A 12,461-nucleotide genomic window follows, 5' to 3' on the forward strand; every position below is an offset into this window, starting at 1 on the left:
AGAAACAAGCCCAAAAACCGCAACCCGCAACTACCAATATTTACAAGCAACTTTACAGAAAAGAAGTCGCTTATAATAAGCGGACATGGCAACCCTGGCAGAAGGCTTGCGCTTTTTTCCCCTTCTTTGCAGGGGGGAGGGGAGCGGGGGTGGTACAAAAAAAATATCCACTAGCCTCAACCCGCAATTCACGCCAGCGCTCGTTACGCACCGACATAAATAAATGACACAATTTGCCATTTTTTTGCGTATATCATGGGTATTTGTTGTTGTTGGCGGGGTTCAGGAGGGTACTAGTTGTCGTTGGCGCGGAGGGAGACCTCGTTACGCAGGCCGGGACTGCTTTGTGAGCGGAGCTGAATGGAGGTTCGCCTCTCTCTCTCTTCCTGGTGGATAAACAGTGACAGCTACAGGGCAGCCGCCTAGACCCACACACACACATACACACATACACACACACACACACACACACACACATAGCTGGCTGTGGCGCTGCCCTGCAAGCAATACACCACCACTAAACATGGCTTCAGACAGTAAATACATCGCGCAGTTGACTTCTGGTGAGTAACCGTAAGGAATAATGTTTTAAAATGCCCCCCACCAGTCTGCTCTATGTCCTCATAGCTCACACCGTCCTCTCTCTTTTCCCCCTCCGATCCAACATAGAACTGTACTTCCTAATCGCCCGATTTCTACAAGCAGGACCGTGTCACATCGCAGCCCAGGTTTGTGTTTTTTGTATTTTTGGGGGGATAATGTAGAATATGTCCTATATAATCCGTGTAATTTTTGCGTTTTTATCTCGTTTTTTGCAGATCCTGATAAGGGAGGTGGAGGAGAAGGAGGTAAGTAGTCAGCAGTATGAGAGCAGCGTATACTCCTGCACTGTACTTTGTAGGGGTTGCTCTTCACTCTCATTTTTTTCGAAAAAACAAAATAATGTTTTAAAACATCGCATTGTACATCAGTGGTCCGACCGATGGTCGTCACTTATTTTTTTCCCCATTTCAGCTGCTGCCCAGAAGGGTGGACTGGACAGGGGAGGAACACCCTGGGACGTACGACAATTTGGTAAGGGAGTACTATATAACTGGAGGAAAAAGTTTTTAGAGAGCAAAATAAAAATTGAATTTCCCGCAATTTTTAAATCAGGTGGAGAGAAAAAAAGTCTAAACGAAGAGTCTAAAACGACTGTGGGGACGCGCATCAGGGGGCCATCTGTGGGCACCCACTGGGGTCGAGTCCCCCTCGGCTGTTTGTGTACGAGTTTGGTGACACGCGTGTCAAAAAGGTTTTTAATAGTTGTTGGGAAAATGTGTGTGTGAAATGGCTGGTACGTCATGAGTGTTGTGGTGTTTAAGTGAACGGAGGGGGAGGAGGGACTACCCTGCGACACAGCCAGCCAGAGATGGAGGCGCTCTTGTCCTCCCAATAAACCATAATGTGTGTGTGTGTGTGGGGGTGAAAACACACCAGGGGAAGACTTAAAAAACACCACTTTTTTAGTTGGATGGGGAAGAATATAAACAGTATATTATTAAAGCCGTTTCAGCCGAGACATACGGCTATGGGTGTAGGAGAAGTTTTACGGATGGAGTGGATTTGTCCTCTTTTTTTTGCAGGGCTGTTTTTGTGAGAAGTATGTTTAGGTTGCCGAGAGGGGGGCATCACTTTAGGTAACGTCTGAAGTCATATCTTAATAATTACTTAATTAATTTACGTGCTAATTGTCATGTAAACAAACAAGCTGCTCGTCTGGCGCGGCGTTTACGCATGGGGGCGTGGAGAGAATTAATCAACGCTTGGTTAAATATTTATTTATAGCCAATCGACTCTTTGATGATAGTGCGTTCCATATATTCTTTAACCGTGCGTTTTTGGAGGTTCTATTTTTTACAGTGATTACAAAAAAATATTGACCTATGCCCTACTTTAATTGTACAAGTCCCCTTCTGCTCGATATTCTCCCCTCTTGACATGATTGTTGCATAGTGTATCCCCACCTTGAACGTTAGATGAGCATAGACGACACATCCCGACCAGGAATGTGTAAATCTATACGTCCATCAGCACATTATTGACAGTGTGTATCTGCCGCGGCTCCCAGTGTGTTTTTCTCCTCGCTGCTCCGGTTCTCCGGTTCCTCCCCCTCCGCCTCTAGCTCGCTGGTGACGCGGCCGTGCCTCGTGTCTATCGTGGGTACAATTCCACCGCCAGTCCGCCGCCGTCTATTAAAATGGGACGTTGTCTGGTTAATTGTAGACAAAAGGGAAATCGTGGTGTTTTTCTTTAGAAGCAGTGAGAGCAGCAGCACGGTTGTTGTTTGATCGTGCAGGGCTTGTAGGAGGAGGGTGTTATGTACAGGAGGACTGTTCTTGGTAGGGCAACCTTGACTTCAACGATAGTCATTACAACGACGCTCATTTATTAACGTGATTTATTTATGCATGCAAGCTTATTAAAAAATATTTGTTTATTTAGCCTGATATTTGTCGCTTGCATTTTAAGGGTTAAATGCATTGCGAATATATAGGCTATTACAACACAATAGTGAATTTTGACGTGAAGTATATGCTATTTACACCACATTACCAGATGACCTCATTAAACCGACGTTAATACTGATTATTAGCTCTAATTAATTATTCATTTAAATAAATGATTGGCTAGATTCAGCATGGCAATGGTGATGAGTAATTTTAACCCATTGTTACACGCTTATAGTTGATTAATGATGTCAACATTGACAAATATTGATTTTGTTTTACAAAATTATGATAAACACGCGAGAAATGTAGTCTAATGAGATCATTTTAAACGTAGGATTGGTGAGGTTACTCAATAGGACCATGGGATGTAGTGTTTTAGCGTTGGGTTGTTACTGTAGATTTTGCTCACAAAATCAAGTGTAAAGACCAAATTGTGATTGCACATTCCTGTGTGCGTGCGTGCGCTCACTAAACCCGCGTGTTGCTCGGAGGGGGTGTGTGGAATGTGGGCTTGAGTTGCCTCTACGCTGACATGTGTCCACGCTGCACACAGCGCTTATTATACAAACTGATCACGTATCTGAAACCGCCATGATGTTCAAAGCAATTAAGGGGTCATTAATTATGTGTGCGTACGTGTGTGTGTGCGCGTGCACGCGTACGCGTGCGCAGAGACGTGCAGAGAGATTTGGAGAGGCAGGGGCTGGAATTTCAAAAGGGCACATGCACGGGCAAATGCACGGGCAAATGCACGCGCGCGCAGCGCGCGTGCATGTGTCCCCCTGCGCGCGCGAAGCGCGCGCGAAATTTTGCGGATATTCGTCGGATTCGGGTACTTTTTTACCCGTTTTTTGTTACTTTATTTCGGTTTTAGGGTTAGGGGTAGGGTTAGGTTAGGGTTATAGATATATAATAAAATAAAACAAAAAAACTTTTTTTAATAATGTTTTTTGGTGCCTTTGGATAAAACATTGGTGGCTATAGCCACCGAAGCCCCCGCCTAACGATGCCACTTATTCTTCTGTAGGCTATAATGAGTACTTTTACTTAAGTAAAGAAATTGAGTACTTTTCCCACCACTGCTGCTGTGCTGACACAGAGAGAGAGAGAGAGAGAGAGAGAGAGGGAGAGAGAGATATATATATAGGCTCCTGCTTGACAAGTGATTTCAAATTAACAGCTATATATATACTTTTTTTGTCCATACATACCTAATCTGTCTCAAACAATTGGTCCGTGTTCTGCGTGCATTCACTGCGTTCAGTTGTGCCCTCAGTTAGGTTTCGATTGTGTATAATAGACTTCGTTTGCCGGGCGGTATCGCGCACCCAAAAAATAGCCGATCTACAAGCTCACAATGCCTGGCGTTGCGACGCGTTGTGAGCTTGTAAATCAACTATAATTCTGCGCGAGCACTGCATGGCACGGGGCTCAATTAAGTAAGCTTTACTGCAGGTGCGAGGCCAACGGGCGCAGGGGTTTCTACAGTTTACAGTCAGAGGAGACAAGGGCACTTTTTACCGACAGACAAAAGGGCAGGGGCTCAAGCCCCCTTTGATGTCTATGTGTGCACGTGCATGCGCGTGCGTGTTTCATACGCGTAATTGAGTGCCAGTGCACAGATAAAAGGAAAGGAGCGAATGTGTGTGTGTGTGTGTGTGTGTGTGTGTGTGTGTGTGTGTGTGTGTGTGTCCACATGTGAATTGTGAACAAAATAATTGTCTCCTTTGACACTAATCAGTCTTTTAAATTAGATGCATATCAAATGACCCCCCCCCCCCCATAATCTGCATGAAATAAACTAAGATCATGTTGCTTAATGCATATTTAGTGGTGGTATATATTGTTTGCAGTGCTGCTTAATTTTTCAATTATATCATGGTTGGTATAGTACAGTATTGTTATTCTGGTGTTGTTTTGAGTCTTGAGTCTGAGTCTTGTGTTACTCTGTAAGTAGGCCATGCAGGGGCATATCAGTGGCATAGTGAGAGAAGGCACATGCTGGCATTGTGCTGTTTCTGTAGGGCAGATGCAGCTTCGCATGCTGTAATGTCATCTTGTACCTGCAGGCCTTTCTCTGGTGTTTCTCTGATTTGTCTGTTATTTGCCAGATTCTTGGGTCTGTGCCGAGCCCGATTGTGGAGAGTACTAGACTACACTATTACCAATATTTTGTTAAAAACTACAAAATAAATTCTAATCTATTTGAAAAACTACAATTGTATTAAGTTTTAGCAAAAGTTTTTAATTTAAAATAGCCCATTTACAACTTCACAACGCTTCGACACACTTTTGAGATTTTAGATCTGCCGTTTTTCAAAATATTTCAAGATTTTTGCTTCAGCTGCTATAACGTCATATTGTATCTGCAGGTCTTTCTCTGGTCTTATCTTATTTGTCTGTTCTAGCAGAAATGATGTGACCATAATCTTTATTTTTTATTTTTTATTCAAACAATGAATAACCTTTACCACTTTGTAAAAGTGCATCTCCTGCCTTGACATGAGTGATATTGCTACTTTTATGTTAAGCTACAACCTTGAAAAGTGCTAAATAAACGAATTTTCTTTTTTTTTTATTATTATTTTTATTAGCCCAACCTTACTGATATTTTTATAAATATTTTGTCAAAAACTAAAATTAAACAATAGCCGACTGCAAGCTCACAACGTGTTGTAACGCATTGTGAGCTTGTAGATCTGCAGAACGTTTTTGAAAATCTTAGTAAATCTTTGCCGATAATTTTCACCCAAAATAGGACCGTCAGGTTGAAAGTGGTTCAAAATCGGGACACATCGTCTGTGTAATTGCCGATAGAGAATGATGTCTTCAAAAAGGTCAAATAATGACCGATATCGGTCTGCCTCTAATTGTTATTGTTGATGTAGCTGGTAGAAGAAAATATCAGCTTTCTCATTTATATTTTTCCACCTCCTAGCAATGTTTGGTTACCTGCCAGGGTGAGGGTAGACGTCACGCACAGCCAAAGATTCACCAGCGTTTGGCTAGTAGTTCATGTTCATTAACTATCCTGAATTCATTTCAGCAAAGTGAATTTGTGTGTGTGTGTGTGTGTGTGTGTGTGTGTGTGTGTGTGTGTGTGTTCAGGTGAAGTTACACAGGCACATCGGTTCAGACCACCTGCTGCAGGTGTGTGCCAGAGTCTGTCCTCTGTTGGAGGGAGAGGTGCCTGCCAGCGTGCCTGGAGTCCACAGCCTGCTGGGGGCTGGCAGGCAGAGCCTGCTACGCACAAACAAGAGTGAGTCAAGTCTAGGGGGACAACAGTTAATCAAACTCATCGATTTAATCTGTTATTATCCCCCCCCGCCCCCCGATAATTTAATAAAATAATCAATTAATAATTGATCCCTATTTTGGGCAAAAATAGGCAAAATCTTTCAAAAACTAAAAAAATAGTGAAATTAGCAGATCTACAAGCTCACTGCGTGTTGCGATGTGACATGTTGTGAGCTTGTAGATCTGCTATTTTCCGAAATGTTTTGCACCGACACCATTGTGCAACAAAATAAGACATAGGGCTAAGTGGTTAATTGATTCAATTATATAATCCGTAAATGTTTTTTTGATATGTAAAAAAAAAACATGCTGCTCGATTACTTGATTAATCGAAAAAGTAATTGTTAGAATAACATTTGAGAATATAGTCAAAAGTTGGAGTCTCCCAAGTTCCCAAACTTTTTAGCTCGAGACCCGAAAGAGAAATTAGATGTCTCCCTGAGACCGAAACTAGTGAAAATAGTAGATTTACAAGCACATGACACTTTGCGATGCAACCTGTTGTGAGATTGTAGATCTACTATTTTCACTACTTCTTAAAAGTTGTATTTATTTATTTTATTTATGGAATTCCTTTAATTGTTTAGTTTAGTAATAGTTACTTTGAAAATTGTTTTAATTGGTTTTAATTATGAATTATTTTTTATGTGTTTTTCTTTAATTTTAATCTTTTGAAATAATTACAAAAATTGTTGGAAATGAAGAAAATAAAAGGGCTGTTTACCTGCGTGCCATAAAAATGTGTCCACCCACAAATGGGTCCCGACCAGTGTTTGGGAAACGTTGCTCTACAGTGTCTGTATATTTTTGCATTAACCATATTGTGTGTGTGTGTGGTTGTGTGTGTGTTTCCGAATCCCTTCCCTGCAGGCTGCAAGCATGTCGTTTGGAAGGGAACAGCATTGGCCGCGCTGCACTGTGGTCGACCCCCAGAGCCGCCAGTCATCTATGGGAGTCCACCCAACATCGGTAAGAAAAAACAGCTTGGACAACTCTCCTGCCCTACAGGCGCCTGGAGAAACGGAACCTTTGCAAAGTCAAGAGTAGAGTTGGCTCAATGGACGATGTAAATCTTCCGTTGGTGATGATTGATAGCCATTGGTTGATGGTGTACTTTTTATGTACACCATTTTATCAATATGGACAGTTGTTATTATATTTTTTATGTAAAAGTATGTAATTAATTAGTCCCTCGCACAGTGGTTTCCCTGCGACATACTAGCGTCATGTCCATGTACGTACTTTGCCTCATGCTAGCTAAGGAAACAGGAGAAATTTCAGGCTCCTGCCCTATGGGCCTCAGGGCTCGGCAAGGCTTACTTACTTACAGTGGTTTCTCATATTCTGTCCATCATTAAAAGGAAAAAGAAATGTAGCGAAATGAACTGCATGTATTCCCAAAGCGTCGTCTATTAGTTAAAAAAGTTATTGCTTAAACATTCATATATAAATATATATATATAATTAATTACATAATTAAATCACTGTTACAATAATATAGCCGGATTATTAGGTTTGATTTCATAACCTTTTTAGATCATAACTCTCCACTGGCACATGGATGTACACATTGTGATGTTGAGTAGACCCTAAAAGAAACGTGGCAAATATTAACGATTTAAGCGCCCTATATACTTTGTCGCACGTCATATAGCGACAATAGCCGATCTACAATCTCACAATGCGGCGTTGTGAGCTTGTAGGTCAGCTATTTTCGCTATTTTGCAAATTTGTGAAAATCTTCACCTATAATGACATGCCCAAAACAGGGACACCAGGTTGAAAGTGGTTAAACAAGGTTGGACAGAAAGCACCATTTGTGTATTCTTTAGAGTCTTGGATAGCTGAGATTGAGTGGAGTAATGAACTGGATGCTGAAAGAATCACAAGTTACTGGGAGTGATGAATAATAGGTGAGGCTCAGCCCCCGCTTGGGTCTGTGTCTGTGATGGAAACCCTTATTCTGGTTGGCACAGTTCATTGCTGGCAGTTGGCATAAAATAGATTTTTCCATGATTTTATTTTGTGTTTAGCATTACAACGGATGTATCCCCAGGCCAGGAATACAGTTCATTGGTCATCTGTGTGTGTGTGTGTGTGTGTGTGTGTGTGTGTGTTTTGTCCTGTCCAGTGGAGACGGGCTACGGGCGTCGGTTGAATGGTTCATACCGCCTTCGCCAGCTGCTACCCACAGCCGTCTACCAGCACATGAAGATGCACAAGAGGATTCTGGGGCACCTCTCGTCTGTGTACTGTGTAACCTTCGACCGCACCGGGCGCCGCATCTTCACTGTAAGGCTCAACACTGTGTGTATGTGTGTGTAGGGCTGCAACACTTCATTATTTTGTTTTCCAATGAATCGAATAATCGAGAAGCATGTAAGCATTTCTTTGTAATTAAAAAATACTGTATATCAGCAAAACAATTATTTTCACTATAAAAAAAATAAAATAATAATGTATTAAAACATTTTGGCAATAATGTAATATATATATCAGCGAAACAATTTTTTACACTATAATTGTCGATTTAATCAATGTGTTCGATTAACTGTTGCAGCCTTATTTGTGTGTGTGTGTGTGTGTGTGTGTGTGTGTGTGTGTGTGTGTGTGTGTGTGTGTGTGTGTGTGTGTGTGTGTGTGTGTGTGTGTGTGTGTGTGTGTGTGTGTGTGTGTGACTGTGTGTGTGTGTGTGTATGTCTGTGTGTCTGTCTGTCTATACATACATGTTTATGCACATGTTGTTTATGTATGGTTTGTGTTGATGCATACTTGTGCAGTTGTGCTGTGTGCAAATTTGGCATTAGGCTCTGGGCAGATGTGTGTGTGGTAGTAGTACAGAAAGTAATGGGAAAGCTAGGTAATGGGAATTACCCTGTGTGTGTGTGTGTGTGTGTGTGTGTGTGTGTGTGTGTGTGTGTGTGTGTGTGTGTGTGTGTGTGTGTGTGTGTGTGTGTGTGTGTGTGTGTATGTGTGTCTAATCTGTACATATGCGGTTGTGTGCGACTGTGCACACGTTTTTGCGTGTGCGTGTGTCAATGTGTTTGTACGTGCTGCATGCATGTGTTTTTGTATTTTTCTGTACTGCTGCCCAAGAGTCAGACCGTGTTCACTCCCAAAACAATGTGGATGTGTCCATGACCGCATGGTATGTTTAGTATTGTGGTTGCGCTGTCATTAGACAGACTATGACATCATCACCGTGAGTTTGAAATGCCTCTTGCAGTGTCACATTGCGCAGGGTTAGCAGTGGCGCCTCTCTCTCTCTCTCCCTCTCTCTCTCTCTCTCTCTCTCTCTCTCTCTCTCTCTCTCTCTCTTTGTCTCTCTCTCTCTCTTAGTCTGCGTGTGGCCTGCTGTTACCATGCCTTACATCACCTTGTCATGTGGTACATTTTCCACTCATATGTGGCTTTATTCACCTTTTCAATTTGGTTTCAAATTATACCAGTCGTTTAGTTACATCACCTATTCTTCTTTGCCTTCCAAGCTAATCACTCCTATAGTTTAGTAGTTTAATAGTAGTTGCTGTAGGAGGTTGGGTTATGCCAGTCACTCTTCCTGTTCTGTGCTTCTATTGATGCCTGTGGCATTAAAAACAGTGCTTATTTTTATCTTTTTTTCAAGCAGTGTTTTTGTGTTTTGTAGGGGACTTTATCTGTTAAAATAAGAAAATAGTGTAGCAGATGAAAGGGTTATCACAGGAGGTTCTGAGCTGTATGCATCTTATTTCTAAGAATCGTATGGCGTTCTTAAGCAAAGCACTCATGTCAAGACTATGAATAGTTCCAGAGACCAAGGACATTGCACTGCATGTCGCTTAAGATGAGAAGAGTGCTCTGTCTGTAATGCTCTGATGTTATTGAGTGAGTTTCAAACGCGTTATGCACAAATGTCACCAGTTCCTGTACAGTTAATTATACTAGGTGAAAAGGGACTGTGGTTCTAATGGGGTTCTTCCTACTGTATATAGGTCAGTAGGTAAAGAATGACATGAATGCCACCAAGGGCCAGTCATGCTCGTATTATATACAGTGTGTACATCCACACGCTGTTAGTAGGACCAGGGCTGTTGCGGTCGTGAGACATTTTACCAGATGCTTAATTGTCATACAAATAAATGCGATTTAATTATTTTTTTGGCCTTGGACATTGAAACATTTAAATAAAATGGCTTTTATAGGCTCCATAAGCAAAAAGGGCACACAGGGCAGATATGACAAATAACTTTAATATATAAAGAAATGACTGAATAATTTTATACTTAAAATGTTTTCCTTTAAATAGTGGAAATAGCAGATCTACAAGAGTTTGCATATCGGCTATTTCCCCTGTTTTTGTGGAAAATGTTTGAACATTTATAAACATTATTCGGCATGGAAACGATTATGAGGAAAATAACTGCGATTATCTCAAATAATTGCGATTAGGCGATCATGTAATAAAACGTGACACGCCTAAGCATAACAGGATGTAATGTTGATGGCTGTGGGACATGACATTAAATGGCACATGTATGGCTGGTTGGCCTAATAGTTACAGCAACTACGAGGTTGCGTGGTGCAAAGGTTCAATTCCTACAACAGACAAGACAGTGAACCCTGCGTACTTGCTCACTTGGATCAGCTACATCACTGGTTCTGTGGGGGGACACCCCCCTCCAGGGATCCTTTACGGGATTCCAGGGGGTCCCCAGAAATGAGTTTAACCCCTTTAAATCTATATACTTTGGATATTTGAAAATAGCTGATCTACAAGCTCACAACGCGTTGTGGTGCGACGCGTTGTAAGTTTGAAAAAACCTTGAAAATAATTTGGGAATATTTGTGCACCATTTTAACAACACAAATCTTGTATGGGGGTCCCTGGTACATAATATGTTCAGAAGGGGAGCCGCAGCAAAATACGTATTAATTTGGGGGTCCTTTGACATGAAAACGTTTGAGAACCACCACTGAGCAAAATGCTTACAATGACAATCAATTATTAACCGTTTGTCCCTTGACTGCCCTTTGACCCCTGTTGCACCCGTTAAGGTCACGGAACGGTTACTGGTGCTGATTGTCATATTATGTTAAATATTGACCTACTTATGCAGTCTGTATGTTTGCTCGTGTGTTTAATGCTGTAATTCAAACGCCGACTGCTGAGTGCTGACACGCTACGCTCCATTTTCAGCGTTCTCTTCTTAAATCTCTAAAAATGGCTGGCTGCTGGGAGGGAGGGGGATTAGAAGGATTCTGTCTCTGCTTCTCTCTGTCTCACGATCTCTCTCTCTCCTCTGCCTCTCTTTTTCCTGTTCTTACAATTGATGCATTCTCCTCTCCTTTTTGTCCTGTTTCACCTCTCCTTTGCAACAATCTCTCTCCCCCCTCCCCTCTCTCTCTCTGTCCCTCCCTCCCTCCCTCTCACTTTGTCTTTTTCTCCTTCACTCTCTCGCCTTCTCTCTATTTCTCATCATAAATGAAGAAAATGTTTCCTCTTAGGCACTGGCACAGAGCCAGAATTCACATTCACTCGCGGTCTCACTTTCTCTTCTCTCCTCCCACCCATTGCTTCACCAGTTGTTGTTTTTTTATCTTTTCATCACAAGATCACTTTTAATTATATATTTAGTTATTTTTGGATGTGTTTATGGAGTATGTGTCTTTTCATTTTCCCCCCTTTGCTGTGCAGGAAATATGAAGAACTAAAATTCCCTCATTATTGGTAACTGTTATGGAATGGAACTTACGTATGTATGTATGTATGTATGTATGTATGTATGTACTGTATGTGTGTTTTGGTTTGATTTGTGTGCATACTCGTCCATATCATATGGACAAGTATTGAGGAATGCATACTCCGAAGAGGTCTTGCAATTCCACTGTGTGGCATTTGTGTTTAAAATCATTTCAACATGCCTCTCTCTCTCTCTCTCTCTATCTCTCTCTCTCCCCCTCGATTATTGATTTCATGATTGGCCTAAGTATTCAGTGGCCGACATGTAGCGATCATGTCTTGATCAATGGGGAAGTGCATCAAAGCGTGTTTAGGCTATTGATTGGCAAACAGTGCGATTGATCTGCTGGCCGTGACTTTGGTTATATGGCTGAAAGTTCATTATTAAAGTCATTCTGCGTGGCACAAATTAAGCTAGCTGGGTATGGATTGGTTGTACTTCACAGCATCCCATCATGCAGTGGAAGATAGGAAAGTGTGCATGTGAAGGTCATGCTTCCTCCAGATCCTGAATTGGAAAACGTAGAGCATGCACATCCACTCTGGTAATCATGTACAGGACAAACTGAAAATCATCAGAAAATAGAGTCTGCACACTGTTATGCTTGCTCCCACTACTGTATGACTACTGCAAGATCAATGTTTTGATCACCTAAGGATTTTCATCGGGATCAGGACCTTGGGTGCTGATGAAGATGCTTAACTTCTTTACACACTGGAAGGCATGATGAATAAACAATGTTAAAATGTGCCGGTGAATATTCCCCATTAAACTATTCATATAGTCGATGCTTCATTCATGCAGTTTGATGCCATGAAAAGTCTGTAACAGTGGTGGGCGGCGGCGCTAGGTATTGGGCAACGTGGGAAACTGTCTGCTCAGTTTGAGCTCTTGCCCGCGCTACTGAAACTAATCGGAGTGGCCCGGCCCTGCGCCACCTCCATCAGTATCT

At 41.8% G+C, this 12,461-nt stretch overlaps 1 protein-coding gene across 2 annotated transcripts in view; it reads left to right on the forward strand.

Annotated features, from left to right (window-relative positions):
* Window positions 1–368: 368 nt before the first annotated feature.
* Window positions 369–12,461, forward strand: part of phip (PHIP subunit of CUL4-Ring ligase complex) — a 144,554-nt gene continuing 132,461 nt past the window's right edge. For both annotated transcript variants that reach the window (XR_014602549.1, XM_084082409.1), the window contains exons 1-7: window positions 369–563; window positions 670–728; window positions 819–848; window positions 1,015–1,074; window positions 5,601–5,751; window positions 6,660–6,758; window positions 7,921–8,081. Coding sequence is in view for 1 of the 2 variants with exons in the window: in XM_084082409.1 (XP_083938535.1) it covers window positions 524–563; window positions 670–728; window positions 819–848; window positions 1,015–1,074; window positions 5,601–5,751; window positions 6,660–6,758; window positions 7,921–8,081 (600 nt within the window). In the remaining variant the exon portion in view is untranslated. The remainder of the gene's footprint in view (window positions 564–669; window positions 729–818; window positions 849–1,014; window positions 1,075–5,600; window positions 5,752–6,659; window positions 6,759–7,920; window positions 8,082–12,461) is intronic.

Source organism: Gymnoscopelus microlampas (assembly GCF_963454915.1).
Source record: "Gymnoscopelus microlampas genome assembly, chromosome: 16".
Taxonomy (NCBI): Eukaryota; Metazoa; Chordata; class Actinopteri; order Myctophiformes; family Myctophidae; genus Gymnoscopelus; species Gymnoscopelus microlampas.